This window comes from Artemia franciscana, chromosome 2 (assembly GCF_032884065.1).
Source record: "Artemia franciscana chromosome 2, ASM3288406v1, whole genome shotgun sequence".
Taxonomy (NCBI): domain Eukaryota; kingdom Metazoa; phylum Arthropoda; class Branchiopoda; order Anostraca; family Artemiidae; genus Artemia; species Artemia franciscana.
This window is the reverse complement of record NC_088864.1, coordinates 9,516,466-9,536,837: the sequence shown is the minus strand read 5'-3', so window position 1 is coordinate 9,536,837 and position 20,372 is coordinate 9,516,466. Positions and strand designations below refer to the sequence as shown.

The 20,372-nt window shown below is 34.9% G+C and overlaps 2 protein-coding genes across 4 annotated transcripts in view; both read right to left on the bottom strand.

The window, feature by feature from the left end:
- LOC136034085 (xaa-Pro aminopeptidase 1-like) overlaps window positions 1-2,400 on the bottom strand; it is a 127,969-nt gene extending 125,569 nt beyond the window's left edge. Inside the window, exon 1 of the mRNA XM_065715213.1 lies at window positions 2,152-2,400. Coding sequence (XP_065571285.1) covers window positions 2,152-2,197 — 46 coding nt within the window. The 5' untranslated portion in view covers window positions 2,198-2,400. The remainder of the gene's footprint in view (window positions 1-2,151) is intronic.
- A 9,155-nt stretch (window positions 2,401-11,555) lies between these two features.
- LOC136037112 (xaa-Pro aminopeptidase ApepP-like) overlaps window positions 11,556-20,372 on the bottom strand; it is a 135,891-nt gene continuing 127,074 nt past the window's right edge. For all 3 annotated transcript variants that reach the window (XM_065719587.1, XM_065719597.1, XM_065719605.1), the window contains one exon: window positions 11,556-11,762. In XM_065719587.1, coding sequence (XP_065575659.1) covers window positions 11,625-11,762 — 138 coding nt within the window. In that variant the 3' untranslated portion in view covers window positions 11,556-11,624. The remainder of the gene's footprint in view (window positions 11,763-20,372) is intronic.

The following is a 20,372-nucleotide window of genomic DNA, read 5'->3' as shown; positions in this document are numbered from 1 at the left end:
TATTTCACTGAAAATTAAAGCTGTCCGTGCTGCGGTGATTTCAGGTGATTCAATAATACAGTTGTGTTCACGATTTCAATTGTGTTAAAAAATGCGTACTCAATCCAGTTAACAAAAATTTCAGTAAATTTAAACTTCTTTCAGGATCCTTGGAAATATCGAATCAGAAAGTGATGTCACGGATTTTTGGACACAGATTAGACCTTAAAAGGTCAGCTTTTCAAAAAAGAACAAATCCTTAGATTTTTCGGTTGGGGGAAATAATTTAATCTGACCTCTCCTCATCTTCTTCCTGTTATAAAACCTAAGATTGACTATTTTTTTTAATTCTGGTAGATATTAAATAATACAAAGTTTTTTTTTTAACTGAAAGTAATAAGGTACATTAAAACTGAAAACGAACAGAAATTCCGTATATGAAGGAGTTTCCCCCTTCCTCAATGCCTTCCACTTTACGCTAAAGCTTTTAGCACTTTTAAAAAATCCTCTTATATTAATTAAACGGACATGTGTATTTTTTTTAGCCGTTCTGAAAGAAATGGGACAAACAGTCAAACTTTGGCGCAAAGAGAAAGGTGTTGTGGAGGGGGTGCACGAAGATCTCTACGGCCAAACTCATCTTGAAGATATCTTTTCTTATTCATTTTCGCCTTCCTGATTGAAACAATCAGAACTTTGATGTGCCCACAGGTTTGGCAGTGAATTGCCCGGAAGAAGAAAGATTGCAGGGAATGGAATCTATAGTTTCACTTTAATGACAATAGGCTCTCAGAGAGGGTGCTAGAACTCGCGTTTCTGTTCAAGTAAAATCTACTCCCAAATACTGTAGCTACTGGTTCTAAGCTATTAATCCTGCTAGGAAAAAGAAAAGATAAAAACTACCAAACGTAAAAAAATTAAATCCACTGATTATAGATACCTGTATTGGGGAGAGGGGGGGGGGGCTCTGGAAGATATCCTACATTTTAATATCAAATGCATGATCACTGCGTAAGACAACCATGGTACCAAAAATACCTAGGCTTCGGGGTTTTAGTCAGAAGCAGGTCTAATAAACAGATCGTGTATATACAATGCAATTTCTAGGTCGAGGGGGATTAAGGGGTTTGAATCCCCTTACCACAAAATTTTTGTCCAACTCGTAAAAACGTTACAAAATGCATTTGGACGAATTTTCGATGCGTTTTTAAAGTTTTTTTGTAGCCCCCCTAACAATATACCCCCCTCTGCCCGAACAAAATTCCTTGATACGCCCTTGGGCACATAAGTACCCATTTTAAGTGTGTATCCTAATGAAAATGCGCACAATTAAGTTCAGGAAGGGTGCATTTTGAAAAGTGCAAAAACCGGCAAATTATTTGAACAATAGAAGCAATTGTGGAACTGATCTTGAGATTTTAGAGTAACTTGGATCTAAATCCTCCACCCTCTCTCTTATTTATTCATATACACTTATATCGTATTGAGCATGAATTAATACTTTTTTTTAAAAATAAACCAAACTATATAAATATTCTGGGAAGGTATTGCCAAGCTTCCATGTTAACCCTCATCTGATTTCTAAGTCTTAGAAATTTGCCTACTTGACAGGTCCTATACCTACTAAAACATTGACAAAACAACATTTTACCTTAATTATCAGTTATCGGTTTTAATTCTGAAAATGCAATTCCTGTTATTTGAGTAGAATTTAAGCCATATCGATGTTTTTTTTCTAAATTTAGGAAATGTTTTGCAGTTCTTTGAAACCAAATAAATCCAAAGTTGATTTATTTGTGCGAAGTTGTGACACTTAGCTCAAATAGCGAAGTATCACAACTTCACTATTTGAATAACGAATTGGATTGAGCCAAGTTGTGAAACTAAAAACCGTTTTCTTGTAATTCGCTGAAGCAGGAGATCTGTTTTGCAAGGTTTTACTTTTATACAATTTTTTTAAAGGTCATCAAAGGTCGCTGCCGTCTAGAGGGAGAAGGAGTAAATGTAGGTACTTCATTTGCCTTCCTGGGACATAGTCTAGTCTGTAGACCCATCCCTGAAAATTTCATTTTCCTAACCTAACCCCTTTACAAGATAAAAAAAAGTAGCTAAACTAGAATTTTTACCCTTGTGTTTTAAAAAAGTAAAAAAAAAATAAACCAAAGTCCTTACCAAGAACAATAGCGATCCACAGCCCTCCATCAATTTTTACTTTCATCCTTGTCTCCGAACCTGAAAAGAGGAACTAGCTAAGCTCAAACTTCTTTCTAGTTCCTGTATTAAATTTGTCGAGAAAAAAAAAACTCGCTCTTAATCAGGTCTGATGAGTAATTTAGAAGCTACAAACAAGGAATAATAAACTGCTAGTATTCACTACTTGAATTAAGTAAACTTGATAGGGCACTAGCAACATATGCAAAGTGAATTGGCTCTGGTATCTTTGCAAGGAACGAGAGGTTTAAATTTCACGCAAGCTCGTAAGTAGTATTTTTATTTATAACGAGGACCTGAGTTTCTGGGTAAGAGCATATTCACGGCAACACTAAAAATTCAAGACCAAACATCCTAAAAAATGGATTAGTTCCAACATGTTGCAGAAACGTTCCTTTTTATTCAGCCGGAGATAAAATTATCAGGGGCGAACCTTGGAAAAAGAGAAAATACAAACCCTCAAGAAACGCGCTTTTCCCACAAATATACAAATTATTACAAGTCAATACTGTCAAAGGTTTTTGAGAAACTTTCGGAGGTCTTTTTCGTATTGTTTTTTGCTGTTAATCTGAAAAATTAAGCATTTATTTAAACATTTCAGAAGTAGCAACTCTTCTCTCATTTAGGGTAATCCTAGCCAATAATGTTAAAATAAAATTGAAATTATGTATCTGAGCCCACTCACTAATAGTGAAGGACATATACTTTCAAGTGGACAGATAGGGGGTGTACTAATAGAGCTACTAACCCCTAAAGATGTTATAATACACAGTTGGGCCTTAAGCAATACTATATTGCACATGTACTGGTATAGTACACTTGTTGGTTGCGCGCACCTGGGTCTTACGCAACACTATTATACATGTGTTTGTTATAACACACCTGATTGTTACGTAATAAGGGATGTGTTTTCTTTAAGACGAACATGCTTTTTATGTAATAGAGTAATACTTGACCTTTAGAGACACCAATAGAGAACCTAAAAGACACCAGGCCCTAGCAACTAATTCCAATGGGGGCACTAGTAGTCAATTCCAGCGGATAAAAAGCATCAAATTCCATTGGGAGCCCGAGAATCCAATTTCACCGGACCCCTAGCAACCAATTAAAATTGGGGCCCACTAGTCAAGTGGGGAACCATAGGTTGTGACTGAGGCTGACATAATTTCACGTGATTTGACAGAGGCTTGGACCCGTGGGGAACCCCCAGTTGTAACTGAGGAGGGTATATACGTGGGTGTTACGCAATGGTGACACAAACGCGAGTGTTACGTAACGGTGACGCAAACGTGCTATTTTGGGTGCCACTTAATGGCGGCTTACACATGGCTGTTACGTAATCAAGGCACGCATGTGGTGGCTATGTAATGGTGATGCACACGTGAGCGTTATGTAATGACGACGAGAACATGGGATATTACGTAATACTTTTAGAGATCTCTTTCTTCAGGATTTCATTTTCTTTCGAGGCGTCTTTCTCATCAAGGCGTTTTTTCTTTGAGATTTCATTTTCTTAAAAAAAAAATTTTCTTCGTCAAGATATCTTCTTGAAGATTTTTTCCTCAGGGAACCTTTATATTCTAAATATTTTTGTCTGCTTAAGAAATCGAAAGAGAAATCCCCTCAGTGGAACTCTGTGATAGACAGCTGGACCAATAAAGCCTTCTAACATTTTGATTCGGGTAATACTTTCTACATGGTTACCTGTTTCAAAATCGGGAAATTCACTGGATTCTTCCTGAGATCGATAAGCTGTGAATCGTTAGTTTCACATTCCTTGTTCCCGAGCACAAACCACCTTACGTTACATGATGGATATGTAGTTGATTGGATCGATAATATCCCTACTGCTTTTCCACGATACCAGGGCAACGTAAACAGCACAGGTGAAACATCACGTAGACATAAGAGTTGAAACAGGTTTAGTAAAGGTATGGCTGAGGATCAATAAACTCTGAACGAGCCTGGACACGGTGATTCTTACCTTCTTGGCGATATGGTTCTAGAATTTGGGGAGGGGTCATTCTTAGAGGATTCTTAGAGATTTTTCCTTAGAGAATGATATAAACTTGCTCAAAACATGGAAAAATAGTCATTTTTAAAGAATTTGGTTACATTTGACCTGTACCAAGATTTTACAATGTTATTAGCATTTTATGTGACCAAGACAATGCATTGTAAGACACAGACTTTTTATTCTACATATACGTTTCACTACTAAAGTTATGAAATCACAGAAAAAAGGAGTTACAACTCAAAAAATAGAAAACAAAACGTGTAAAAGGCTGAAGAAGGATAAACTATAAGCAAAACAGCGTGAATTAAAGAAAGGCGGAAACCCTAACAATTAATTCCAAGGAAGGAGGAGGGTTGTTATTAGAGGTTAATATAAACCACTTTAAGAGACTTTCTGAGAAGTTTTGATGAAAATTAAATGTTTATTTGAGACAAGACTATATAGTCCTGATTGCCAAGCACATATTTTAATTATATTTTTCTTTTTATTTTGCATAATCCCCTTAGAAGTAAATTTAAGCCACATTAAAAGATATTTTTGAGAGCTTTTAGTGAGAACGCTCAAGCGGTGACCTGTTAGAGTTAAATTCAAGCGGGGGACACAGACGTGTGACTTAATTCTATATTATGTATATTCTTTGTTGGCATTATTTTCTCTCAGTTTTGAAACTGTGACACACTATGAATGGCACATGGCACCCTCTGCAGCATATTACCATTTCTATGGCATTCTCAGATATTCTCATTATAAAAATACACTTTAAGTGCATATTTTAGTGTTTTTGCAAGCCAACTCCAAAAATAATATTACATGGAAATTCGCACCACCTTGCCACACTTCAGCTGACCCATGACACCTTCTGGCACCCCTCATTGTTCCTAAGGTATTTTCAGTTATATTCATGATAAAAATATGCTTTAAATCGAAATGTTCGTGTTTTAGCAATTTATTCACAACATAATGCCCCCGGGGCAATTCATGCCACCGCGGCAAACCTTGGATGACACATGGCGTCCTCATTATTCATAAGGTGTTCTCAATTTTTTTGTAATGATAAAAATAAGATTTATATCAATCGGTTCTTAATTTAGCAGTCCACACCCAAAGTGATGCCCCCAAGGTGATTCGTCCCACCGTGACAAACTATAGATGGCAAATGACACCCTCCAACACCCTTAATTGTTCTTAAAACTTTTTCAGGCATTTGTTGCAAAAATATTCATTTGAACTAGAATTGATCATTTAAACTCGGTGGAAAATTCCCAATAGCGTTTCTTCTAATTACTCATGTTAGTTGACGCTGGCGTGGCCCAATTTTCCCACCCGTTGAAACCTCCTGGCAAGCAATACTGCGACCAAGGCACTTTAAACCTGTTTCGGATTTCTAGATTTTGTATGCGGCTGCATCCTTAGTATTCTATGGCCGGTCATCGACAATAGCTAGTTAATTGTACGTTTTTGAACATTATCACTAGCGCATTGGAAGGATAAACACTCACATCTTTATTCTAAAAGGTGAAGATCAAATATTTCAAGAAAGTATGTTCAACATACAGATATCATAGCAATGAATGCTGACAAAGTGAAATTTTTGAACTTTAAAGGAGCATTAATGGAGATCTTTTTGGAAATGTATGCGTGCGTTGTCATGACAGTAAGGTGTTAAATTCCTTTGGAATAGAAAAAAAGAACAAGACAAGCCTAATGCAGCATCAACGTCATAATGCATATCTTATCCAGGTACTGACACTATGCAACAAAATCTAAAAAAATCTATGTTAAAAACTTTATGTAAAAAAAATATCATAATAGACTGTGAAATCTCAAGTAAAATAAAAAGGGTATTGACATACATTATCACAAAGGAATATAAAGATGAATTGATGAAAAACAAAGCATCGACAATTTTTAGTAGTACCATCGATAGTTCACCATCAGATACACTCATTTAAAACAATAACATCAATGATGAAATTTATGGTGAAGTTATTAAAAGTTGGGTATGACCCCAAAATGGAATATATCACATCTCAAGAGAAAACATGCCGCAGTATTTTATGAGGTGTATTCAAAGCATTAATTTTTTATGATGATATTCTACAGGCTATTATTTCAATAAAAATAGTTTATTGCATTACTTTGTTATGTTTCCATTATTTTTAGGGTACACTAACAACTCTAACGTTTCAAATGTTTTTCAATAGTCAGAGACACGAGAAAAGGAATTTTAAGAGACAAAGGTACTACTACTTGGCTTATAGGGGAATCTACTAGTCTTACATAGGATAGTCCACGGAAAGAGAGAGAGAAAGAAAGAGAGAAAGAGAGAGAGAGAGAGAGAGAGAGAGAGAGAGAGAGAGAGATAGAAACACACACAATCACACAATGTCATATACACAAGGACACAGAGACAGGCAAACAGACAACAGACACTGAGACACAGAGGCACAAAGAAAACCCACAAACACACAAAATCAGACACATAGGCATGCAAACAAACGCAGATACAGGTGAAAAGACGTTCAGACACTCAGACTTGATGAGAAAGAGACAAAAATACACGCATACACACAGAGTTAAACACAATAGGCATGCAAACAAACGCAGATAAAGGCAAACAGACGTTCAGATACTCAGGCTTGGTGGGAAAGAGACAAAAATACACGGAAACACACAGAGTCAGACACAAAAACACACAAAGACAAACATAGATACAGACAAACACAAACTCAGACAGTTGAACAAACGGTCAGACACAAAGTCACGGTGAGAGAGAGACAAAAAAAAATCAAAGACACAAATTCAGACACACGGGAACACAGAAACAGGCTAAGAGACGCTCTGACACACAGGTATAAAGAGAGACAAAAACAGACACAAATAATCACACGAAGTCAGACACACAGGCATGCAAATAAACGCAGAGACACGCTAGCACGGTGAGAGAGAGTCAAAAATACACACAAACACACATAGTCAGACATAAAAACCCACAAAGACCAACACAGAGCCAGAGAAACACACACTTAGACACAAACAGACACAGACAAACACTCAGTTAGACACGGAGTCGCGGTGAGAGAGAGAGAAGAAACCGACACAAAGACGCAGACTCAGACACACAATGACAAACACAGGGAAAGGCAAACACACACTCGGACACACAACGAGGCAGGCAAACACATACTCAGACACACAAGCAAAGTGTGAGAGAGAGAGAAAAGAAACAGAAAAAACACAAAGTCAGCCACACAAACACAGGGGAACACACATTCAGACACACATGGAGTCATGCAATCACACAGCCAGACAAACTGGCACGGTGAGAGATAGAGAGAGAAAGAGAGAACCCTCACTATCAAAAGAGTCAGACACACAAACAAACAAAGAAAAACAAACACAGAGATAGGTAAAGACGCACCCAGACAAATACATACACAGGAAAACAAACACTCAGAAACACAAACACGGTTAGAGAGAGACAAAAAAAAAAACACACAAAGATAAAAACAGAGGTAGGCAAACACACACTCAGACACACTCAGAGACAGAAAAACCCACAGTAAGGCATACAGGCACGATGAAAGAGAAACAAAAACAAAGACACAAACACACAGAATCATCCACACAAACACACAAAGAAAAACACAGAGACAGGCAAACAGACGCTTGGACACACACAAAAACAGGTAAAACACAGACAGACACAGAGGTAAGGTGAGAGATACAAAAAACATATGCTGAATCATCCACACACAAACAAACACAGAGGCAAACACAGGGGCGTTTTAAAATAACAATATTTTAACATGTAGGTGCATGTCAAATGCAACCAAATTCTCTAAGAAGGACTATTTTCAAAAGTTTTTAGCTGTTTTATATTGTTTTTGAAGAAAACTCCTTTAAAAATTCACTAGCATGGACCATTTCCTATGCTGTGAGCAAATTTATTTCAATTTCTAGGTAAACTTGTTTATAAATTCTCTAAGAGCAGCTATTTTCTTATGTTCTGAGCAGGCTTAAATCTTTCCCTAAGAAAAATCTACAGACATTCTCAAGAAGGATTGTTTTTCTATATTTTGAGTAAGTTAATATCATTCTCTAAAAGAACATCTCTAAAAATTTTCTAAGAAGAAACATTTCCCAAAAAACGCCAGGAGCATATTGCCTACAAGTGAATAATCGGTTTGTCCGGGTTTGTTCAGAGTTCATTGATCCTCAACAATGTCTTCGCTTAATTCTTTTCACTATTCACCTTCTGCTGCCTAGTTGTTGCTTACTTTTTCACATGTGTTGCTTACGTGGCCCTGGTAAGTTGAAAAAGCAATACGTATATTATCGATACAAGCAACTACAAATGTAAGATGTAAAATCAGGTGGTTTGTTCTCGGAAACAATTGATATCAACCACTCAATTCATAGCTTATTGATCTGAGCGAGCACAGTTCCATTAGGGGGAAAGTCTCTTTTGATTCCTTAATTTAACAAAAATGTTTTGAATATAAAGTTTCCCTTGGGAATAAATATAAAAAAATATCTTGAAGAAGAAAAAGAATCTTGAAGAAAATGAAATCTCGGAAGAAAAAACACGTCGAGGAAAAGACACCTTGAAAGAAAAATCAATCCCTGGAGAAAAAACCTCTTAAATATTACTTAACCTCCCACGTGTGCACCCTCATTACGTAACATACACGTTTGCCGTCGTTACGTAACATATATGTGTGCGTCACCATTGCGTAGCATCCACGTATGCACTGCCTTTACGTATAGAGCTCCCAATGGAAATGGATGCTAGGTCTCTGCTGGAATTGACTACTAGTGTCCCATTAGAATGGGTGGCTAGAATCCCCATTCCAATCGGCTGATAGGACCCAGTGTCTTGAAAGCTCCCTAGTGGCGGCCCCCTGAAGGTCAAACATCCCTTTATTACGTAACATGCAACTAATTGTTGAAGAAAACATCCCCTATTATGTAGCAATTAGATGTACTATAACTATAGTATCGCTTAAGACCCAAGTGCAACCATATCCAATGCAACCATAATCCAAGAGCAACCGTAACAAACAGGTGTACTATACCATTACAGGTACACTGTAGTATTTCATAAGACTCAGATGTCCGTAATAACGTCTTGAAGGGCTATAAGCTCCAATAGTTCACCCCGTATCTGTCCGCTTCAAGGTATTGGGCCGTCACTACTCTCATTATCTCAACCCTACTTTTTTCGGAATTAAATAAAGAAAAGTTTTTTCAACTGAAAGTAAGGAGCCACATTAAAACTTGGAACCAACTGAAATTATTACGTGTATTTATGGGGTTGCCATGTCCTCAACACCTCACTCTTTATTTTAAAAAGCTTCTTATTGTCCCAAATAAACAAACATAGTATTTCAGAAGTTGCTATTAAAGAATGTGTAAATAATTCAAACTTTAGCGTAAAGAGCGAGGTGTTGAGGAAGAGACAACCCTTTCATATACTAATAATTTCTATGGGTTTAGGTTTTGGTATTGCTCCTTACTTTCAGTTGAAAATACTTTTTTTTTAATTTAATTTCTGATCGGATTTCAATAATCCCAGGAGATCTGGCCCCACCTCCACAGAGAAACACCCTCCCCACGGGTATATCCTCTTTACAATTTCATCCTGATGAAGATTTACCTTTAACAACTCCACTCGTAAAATGAGACAGAAAAGAGAAAGTAAAGAATAAAAAGAATTTTGTATAGGAATTCTAGAAAGTTCCCGCAGCGTATAATTCTCCCTGGAAAACTAACTCCCTGATAAATTCCTTCCCCATGAGAAATTATCCCAGGGGAAATCCCACCAGAAGAAAATTTGCCCTCAACACCCGAAAATGTATGCATACTTCACGTAAACAATGGACAAATTTTGTAAACTAAAGTCCTCTCCCCAAGAGCTCTGGGAGGTCATGATATATCCAAAGGCATACTTATTCGGCCTTTCAACTATGCTGGACAAAATGGTTATCTCGAACTTTTCATCGGCAGCTTTAAAAAGGGGGAGGCATAGTTGCACTCCAACTTTTTGGTAACTTCAAAAAGACAATAGAGCTTTTAATTCTCGTTTGAAAGACCCCATCCCAATGTTCTAAGACTACTGGGTGGATACGGCCACCCCGGGGAGAAAAAAAAAAAAAAACAAACAAACGAATAAACAAATAAACACTCATTCGTGATCTTTCTTCTGGCAAAAAAAAAATATAAAATTTACATTTTTGCAGATAGGTGCTTGAAACCTCTCTAGCAGGGTTCTGTTGTACGTTGAACCTGAAGATGCGATTTTAATTAAGATTCTATAACTTTGAGAGTTGTTTTCCCTTTATCGCAAGTAAGTCAATTTTTCTCAGGCTCGTAACCTTTGATGGTTAATACTAAACTTAATGAAACTTATTGAATCGAAATAAGCATAAAAATTTTATTTTTTTGATATATCTATTGGTATCAAAATTCCGTTTTTTAGAGTTTCAGTTGCTGTTGAGCAGGGTCGCTCATTACTTAGAGTTCGTTACGACGGACTGCGTGATATCTTAGCATTTATACAATTAATTACTAGTCAACAAATTCAAAGTTTTTTGTAAGGTCTTTTGTATTGTTATTGGCCATTATTCTGCAAAAGTTAAGCAATTATTTAAAGCCACATTTTAGGGGTGCCATCCCTTGTCGTAATTATGGCAACGCAGGCCATTGCTGTTAAAAGTAAAGTGAAATTAAGTATAAGAAAAATTTCATATGAAAGCAAAGAGTGGCATAAAAATTTAAAACGATTAGATATTATTCTGTATATGAGAGGGGGTTGCCCTTTCTTTAAACTGCACATTTCACACTGAAGATATAATTTTTGCCCCCAAAAGATTCATGTGCATTTACTGAAAAAAATTTCATTTCCAACATTTTAAAAGGCAATCGGTAAATAAATGCTTGTAATTTGCTTGTAACGCTTGTAACCAATCAACTATAGCCGTTTCACTCATAAATAATTTCAGTGCGGCATTATAAAAATTTTGTGCAAAAGAACAGCTGATTTTTCTCTTTATTAAAAAAAAAACTTAATCAGCATAAAAAGGAAATTCTTTTGACGCTTTAGATATTTTCAATTATAGAGCTTCGATTATGATTGGCAATATTTGCTGTTTACTTTCATTTTATTACCACGAACATTTTGGAAGACAATACGAACTGGAAGAAAATATACCGAGAGCTTTCCATGCAATAGTCACTTTTTCAGTTTTTAACCGAAGAACAAGACAAAACTTGGAAAAAGAGTTTAAATATTTAGTTTTGTTTCGTAATTCCAAATCAAACATTGTTTTAAAAAAGTATTTGTAACTACTGTTAAAACTTTTATTCCGTAAAGTACGTTCTATACATACTCCATTATTTTTTAAAGTATTGTTAACTAAAGTGATCTGGAATCTTCGGGTATGAATTGCGTCTTTGACATCATCCACTGGAAACCATCCATTCTACCTTGTTTTTTAAGCTCTTCGCCAATCTCTAGACGAATGCGGCTATTGTACTCATTCAGCCATTGCTTCTGCAATAAATAACACTTTCAAGCATCTTATATTGTACTTTAGACATGTCGAACGATGCAAGAAATAAATAAAACAAACCTCCTCAAAATAAAGAAAATAAAAATAAAATATGCAGTTTATATAGTAAGAACGGCCATATATAGGCTTTTCCTGAGGAGCAGCACAAAAATTTGTAATAAGTCACAATATAAAATATTAATTAGCCTGACATAAACAGATAAGCGCGTGAGGATTCATCTCCCTTACGATCTATATCCCCCCCCCCAAATTTAAAAAATAAAAAACATTATTAAATAAATAACAAATTTAAAAAATTAAAAATAATTAGCAATAAACAACACTTTCAAGCATCTTACAGTGTACTTTAGATATGTTGAACGATGCAAGAAATGAAGAAAACAAGAATCAAACATGCAGTTTATATAGTAAGAACGGCCATATATAGGCTTTTCCTGAGTAGCAGCACAAAAATTTATTATAAGTCAAGATATAAAATATTAATCAGCCCGACACAAAAAGATAAGCGCGTGAGGATAAGCTGCGAAAACAATAACAACAAAAAGGAGAAACAGTAATTAATGAATTGAATACATGTAACCATAGGAATTTTTTGACAATGAGAATAAACAAACTGAAAAGATATAATGAAATGAATTTTTATTTTGCATATTTTTACAACTAAGAATTAGAGTGTGAAAAATTTTATGACCGAAACAGTAGTGTTTATCGTTGATCTATTCTGGCCACAAATCTATTTATCATCTATCAACGTTTGAATTAAATCAGTCAGACAAAAGGGGGGTAAAATTAAATTAATAATAATTATATTTATTCCCCACAAACATACAAAAGTATAAACAGTGGAGTATAGAGAAAAAATTAATCAACAAAGCAAAAACAAAAGTACACGTAACTCAATAATGGCATGCACAACAAAGCTATTACAAAAAAGAAAAATAGTATAATAAAATAGACTAACAGATCAGTAGAACAAACGAAGTAAAGCTGCATTGATAACTAGAAATATTTACAAACACAAAATAGACCGTCGCTCATGTTTTTCCGGATTTTTAGAGGTTGGCCTTGATTTCTACAGTTTTGTCGTGATTTTTACGAATTTGTCTCTATTGCTCTTTATGGTCATGATTTTCAGAGGTTAACCATTTCTGCAGCTTGGTCTATATTTTTCGGAGTTGTCTCGATTTTTTAAATTTGTCTGGATTTCTATGCATCAGTTATGATTTTTATGAACCCCCCTGGATTTTTATGCATCGTTGATGATTTCTATGGGATTCTTTTTGGATTTCTATTGATATCTCTTTATTTCTACAGTTTTTCATGATTTTTGTATGTTTGAGATAGAAATCCAGGATATTTGGATTTGCCTGGATTTCTATGTATTGGTCTTGATTTCAGAGGATTGTTCTGGATTTCTTCAGTTTTGTCATGATTTTTTTTTTCAATTCATCTAGACTTTTATGAATTTTTCTGGATTTCTAGAATTATGGAACTGATTTTCATGAATCACCCTGAATTTCTACATATTGATCTCTTGATTTCTGTAAGATTTTTGGATTTCTATGGACCGGTATAAATTCCTACATTTTGTCTTGATTTTTATAAGTTTGCCTGGATTTCTATGTATTGGTCATGATTTTTAAGTATTGTTCTGGATTTCTAAATATTGATCTCTTGGTTATTAGAGATTGGCACTGATCTCTATTGTTTGGTCTGAATTTCTAGGGTTGGCCCTAATTTTTATGAATTTGTCTGGATTTCATTGCATTGGTTATGATTTCTATGAATTCCTTTGAGATTCCATGCGTTTGTTATGATTTCTATGGGATTCTTCTGGATTTATATGGATCGGTCTCGATTTCTATAGATTTTTCGTGATTTCTTTGGTTTGGTCTGGATTTCACGGCTTACCCCTGGTTTTCTATGAATTTGTGTGGATTTCTGTGCATTGGTTGTGATTTCTACGAATTGGTCTGGATTTTTATGTATTGGTTATGATTTCAATGGACTGGTCTTGATTTCGAGAGTTTGGACTTAATTTTCATGAGTTCATCTGTGCTTCTATGTATTGGTCTTGGTTTGTAGGTATTGTTCTTGATTTTTATACTTTGGTCTTAATTTTTTGATTTGTCTCGATTTTTATGAATTTGTCCGGATTTCTATGCATTGGTTATGCTTTTTACGAATCTCATAGATTTCTGTACATTGGTTATGATTTCTACGGGATTTTTCTGGACTTTTATGGACCGGTCTTGAAATCTAAAGTTTTGTCTAGACTTTTTTAAGTTCTCCTGGATTTCTATGTGTTGAGCCTGATTTCTAGGGATTGCTCTGGATTTCTACAGTTTCTTTGGATTTGTCTTGATTTTTATACATTTGGCTGGATTTCAATGCATTGGTTATGATTTTTATAAATTCCTCTAGATTTCTATGAATTGGTTATCATTTCTATGGGTTTTTTTCTGTATTTTTATGGGCCAGTCTTGTTTTGCCAGTTTTGTCTTGATTTTTATGAGTTTACCTGGGTTTCTCAGTGTTGGTTTGATTTCTAAGGACTGTTTTGGATTTCTTCATATTGAACTTTTGGTTTTAAGAGATTGACCTTAGTTTCTATAGTTTAATCTTGATTTTAATAGTTTGGAGAGGATTTTTATGCACCGGTAGTGACTTCTAAGGATGTTTCTGGATATTTAAATATTGATCTCTTGATTTTATTGTATTGATTGTGATGTCTATGGCTTGGTCTTGACTTGTAGGATCCTTATTTCTGTGAAATCGTCTGGATTTCTAAGTATTAGTTATGATTTCTATGAATTCTCCTGAATTTCTGCATGTTGAACTTCTGATTTCTATACACTAGTATTGATTTTAGCGGTTGCTCTTGATTTCTACAGTTTGGTCATGATTTCTATGATAATTGAGGTACAAGAACGAAAGTTTCCAATTTGTACATCTAGTAAGTTATTTTCGCTTTGAGTTGGAATTGAATATCAGTTCTAGTTCTGGGACATTATAAGTTAATTATTGGTTTCATTTTTATTAAGTCTAATATCTGTTTTTTTTTACTTTCAGGCCATTGTTCTTTATGATTTTTGCACTGCCAAGGCATAGCTTCGCTCTTTACTTTTGTTTAAAAAAAAACTGGTTTTATTTATTTTAATGATTCCAAGAGACCAAGTCCTTGTCCACTTCTGAATGAGTAGTTTTTTGAAGCCTGTAGCTAGGTATTACTTCAATGCTAAGATGAATAAAAAGAATTAAATGATACTTTATATTAGTGTTATTAACACTATTCGTCTTATTCAAGTTATTTCACAAAAATGAATCATGCCAATTATGCCTTTATTTAGCAATTAAGACAAGCCCCATTAACAACTAAAACAATTAAAAGCATTATGGCAATTAAGACAAGTCACATTAACAATTAATACTGCACCATGCATGAAAATCTATTGAGGAATATAGATGCATCAAAAGATGGCTTGAAATGGCACTAGATGGCTTGGAAGACACTGATAACAATCAACAATATAATTTAACAGGTGTTTTATTTTTTTTCGAAGTTTCCTGTTTACCCCTGTATGTATTTTTTATAGCCGGGCAGTAGTGCCCATTTACAAGAAATATAGGGAAGAGTTTTTGTGAGGCATTAATTTTTCCGATAAAAAAAGGATACAAAATGGGTATTTTTTCAAAATCTAGAGGGAGGCAGTTGCAACTAGCACCAGAAAGAGAAGATACTGATATAATTGAATTCGTTAGTTCCAGATTTATCCATGTTCGACCATCAAGAATGGTGATATTACTTAGACTTTTTATTAATGATTAATTGGACTCCTAGCAAATGATTAAAAGTTACTTACAAAATTGAAAATTCAATATTTTTTTCTAAGGCCTTTTCTAGTATATTTTTCACTCTAAAAAAAAGGCAGAGAGAGTTTCAAAAAAGATGCTTTGGTACATGAATAAAACTGAGCCTAAACTATTGAATAGAGGCAAAATCACCGTCTTATGTTGAGATCGTAAGACCACAAAAAAGCAACAGATACTTTTTTAAAATGTGTAAAAATATAGAGTTATTTTTCTTGTATCATGTGCAGCTAATTTTCATACAATACACTTACAGAGGCGGTATTTGTTAAAATTTGGCTGCTAAAATTTTAAATTTGTCTTGACTTAAACATACTTGAAAATATTTCGATAGGTTATTTTATGTTGCAATCCTTATTATTCAAAATAACAGCTCTTACGAATGCCTGTCTAGGAAAATCCATCTTCCATCTAGCATTTGAGCGCAATTTTATTAGTCAATAATACCTACAAGTACCCTATAGGGGGATTAATTTGTGGCTTCCTGACATTCTTCAATGTTGTAGCCCAACGGCAATAGCTCCAATCATTGTATATATGGATAAACGCTTAGAAAGAAGAAAAAGTATATTTGTTTAAATTATTTTGTATAGATTAGGTATTTTTCTTTATTCTCCATTTTTGTGTACTTTGTAATTTGTTTCGGTGGTTATTTACTTATTCTGTATACATTTCTTATGTATACAGACCCAGGGCTTTTCAAATGCGCTTATTTATCTATCTATCTTTAGCACTTTTCCATGGAGTTAATCAGACCCCCTTATCTATATATATAAAAATAAGTTGTCTGTGGATGGATGGATGGATGTGTCAGGTGACGTCACCTGAAAAAACTGGATCAGGTGACGTCAAAACTGAAAAAACTAAAAAAAGGCAAAAACTACAAAAAAAACTAAAAACTAATAAAAAAAATAAAAAAGCTAAAAAACTAAAAAAACTATAAAGGTAAAAACCAATAAAAAACTAAAAAAAAAACTGAAAAAACTAAAAAAAGGCAAAAACTACAAAAAAAACTAAAAACTAATAAAAAAAGTAAAAAAGCTAAAAAACTAAAAAAACTAAAAAAAAACTAAAAAAAGGTAAAAAACTAAAAAAAATAAAAAATAAAAAAAAACTAAAAAAAAGGAAAAAACTGAAAAATAAGCTAAAATAAAGGTAAAAACCAATAAAAAACTAAAAAAAAAAGGAAAAAACTAATAAATGACGACACTCAAAGAGAAAGCGACCAGGACAAAAGGAATGTTCGATTAGCAATCAACAAAGCACAGGGACACAGGGAGTATAAATGACGACCAGGACATAAGTAAAAAAAAAAACTATCTATATATATAAAAATAAGTTGTCTGTGGATCTGTGGATCGTGGATCAGGTGACGTCACCTGAAAAAACTGGATCAGGTGACGTCAAAACTGAAAAAACTAAAAAAAGGCAAAAACTACAAAAAAAACTAAAAACTAATAAAAAAAATAAAAAAGCTAAAAAACTAAAAAAACTAAAAAAAGGTAAAAAACTAAAAAATAAATAACGACCGGGACACAGGGACACAACTACAACGGGGACACCGGGGGAAACAGGGGGATATAAATGACGACCGGGACAAAAAAACTAAAAAGAAATAAAAACTAAAAACTAATAAAAAAAACTAAAAAATCTAAAAATCTAAATAAGCTAAAAAAGAAAAAAAAGGAAAAAAATAAAGGAGAAAAACAAAACTAAAAAACGAATGTATATACAGACCGGGACACCGGGATACAAATGATGACCGGGACCCGGGACACAGGGAATATAAATGACGACCGGGACACAGGGACACAACTACAACGGGGACACCGGGGGAAACAGGGGGATAACCTGACAATCTATTTATATGCAAAGACAATGGGACAGCAAAGAATGTTGTATATTCGCAAGTTTTACGTAGTTAAAACCATATATATATATATATATTTCTATATTCACAGGTGGGACATAGGGACACAACTACAATGGCGCGTAACTATTATGGCGCGTAACGACTTACGCGCGCAGGGGGGCTTGGGGGGGGCGCGAAGCGCCCCCACCAACTAGGTGTTGGGGTGGCGCGAAGCGCCACCCCAACAGCTAGTAATGTATAAAAAAATATAAGAATATCTGCAATATTGTGGTAGCGTCCTAGTAAAAGCAGAAAAAAAAAGAATCAGGAACATATAAGGAGATGCCTGCTAACCCAGCTTTCTTGTTTTACTAGATGAGGGGACGGAGGCTCAACACCTTCGATTAACGCTTTTAGACCGGCAAAATCCATGCGGTTTCTCAAGATTTGCATGTTCCAGAACTTTGGAAAAAAACAGATTATTTGTGGCACAAAATTGCAGAGAACACCGCTTTACTGCGGCGAAATCTCTTTTGTTTCTTAAAAAGTGCATAACATGCTAAACATTTGTCACCAACCTGGGTAATCACTGCAGAATCCATACCATTATCAGCTACTTAATTGTAGGCATTTGCAGTAGGACTAGGTGTTTCTGCTTAATTCATTATCGGATCAAAGCTTCAGAATGATGATCTCCTTCAATTGTCGATCTTGTGCACACCCATCGTTGAATATCATCTAGTATTTTTCCCATCTGGCCAAATTTTTGAAAACGTCTAATTGGGTGGAAAATTCAATTTTTTAGATAAGTAAATCTCCAATGGGACTTAAAGCAGGTCCAATCCAGTGGAGTCGGAGAGGCATAATGATGCCTGAGATTATACCGACGTTGTTCAGCATCAATGGATTTTGTCTTTTGAAAACTAGTCAAATACATCTAGAGAGCGCACTTGACCTTCTTTACTGGGTCAAGGTTTTCCACCAAAAAGAACAACTAACCTTACTGTCAACATGTAAATGCCTATTTTCACCTTTAAGCTTATCCTCAAAACAATATATATATGCTTGCGGAGTTGAACATTGACTGTTAGAACTCTAGATATTCTCCTGTAGACCTCTTGATCACATCCTCCTTTCCAATCCACCTTAGATCGCAGACAGACGAATCTGTCAAACTTTCAGCAAAGTGAGAGAATATAGACAGTAAGTTGCTGGTGTGTTGTAATGTTCAGATCAAGAACACTCGTTTTCGTTGTGTTTATACTTAGGCCAAAAGTAGAATTATAAGTGTGGCACTCTCTCTGGGTGAGTCTGGGTAAGAATCTTTGCATCGTCGGCATAGTCAAGGTAATGTTCCTACCATCTGCTACTCCTTCAAACTTATGGATGGCGTGTTCAAGGATACAGTCAGTACAAAAATTGAAAAGAACCGGGAAAAGTAAACATCCTTGTTTGACACCCCATTCTACATGACATAGATAAGACTCTTGCAATCGACTCTGAATTGGGACGCATATCCTTGACATGCCTGTTGATTTCCTGTTGAATGCCATCTTCAAGGAAATCTTCCCCAAATTTACCCTTCTTTTTAATAGAACGCCGTGACGTAATCTAAAAAGGTACCGATGAGTGGAATGTCGTGTCTCTTGCGTTGTCACATGACCAAACGGATGGCAAATCAGACCCGAGAATAGTTTAGTTAGACTAAAATCCAGACTGGTTTTCCTATGTTCACCTATCTCTTGCTCTGTGGGATTTTCTAAGTAGAATGATGGCGAATAATATGGATGCAATGTTAATGCAAGGCACGCTTTTATAATTAACACACTCTACCCTTTTGCTTTTTTCTCGTAAATTAATTAAGTAAAATTTTCCACAAAACAAGTTTTTCATAGAAAAATAAAGATCTCCACTAAGCCAAAAAGGAGCAGAAATGAAGTGAAATACACTCCCAAGTGTAAAACTACCACAAATCACCAGCAACAAATAAGTTAAACTCAAATTACAACAAATGACAGAGTCAAACTCAAAACAAGCGAAAATTAACATGAGTAGGGCTGACAACCACCTTGCCTTCTTAAAACCATAACATAATTTGCACTTAACTAAGAAAAATGACTGTGGATTGTCAATTTAATATAGATATACTATTCTTAAAGTTTTAATAGTTTTACATTAATTAAAGCAAAAAGGGATAGTATTTTAAATGTATTCTGTTTTCAGTAGATTTCCAATCGACTTTTTTAAATAAACTCCGAATTGGGACTTATACCATTGATAATAAGCTTCTAGAATTTGACAATTTCCTCTAGCATGTGATCTTCATAGAAATCTCCCACAAAATTTGCCACTCAGCTGAATAAAACGTTGCAATTTAATCTATAAGTATATTGATGAGTGGAATGTTGTATCTTTTGTATTGTTACATAATCAAACGGAGGGCAAAAAATTAAATCCAAGTATAGATTGGCTAGACCAAAATCTAGACTAATTTTCTCATGCTCGCCTATCACTTGCTATTTGGGATTTTCATAATAGAGTGAGGGCAAATAATTTGGCTGTAATATCAATCTGACATAGTTAGCACACACTGTGCTTTCTTTTTTTCTCTCGTAAATCATCATCATATCATTTTATTTATAACCCATCACAAAAATTGGACCCAGAAAAAGACAGAGTAAACATCAAGAAAAACAAAAACGGAAGAACAGAAATAAAAACATACCTTGGCAACTACAAACAAAGGACAAACAAAAATGATCAAAGATGGGAAGACATGTGGCATTCAGTAGAGAAATCATGAATACGCTTCTCCATAGCCCCAGCTGGGTTTACCAATTGATGTTTTTTTTTTGCAGAAAAGAGTTGC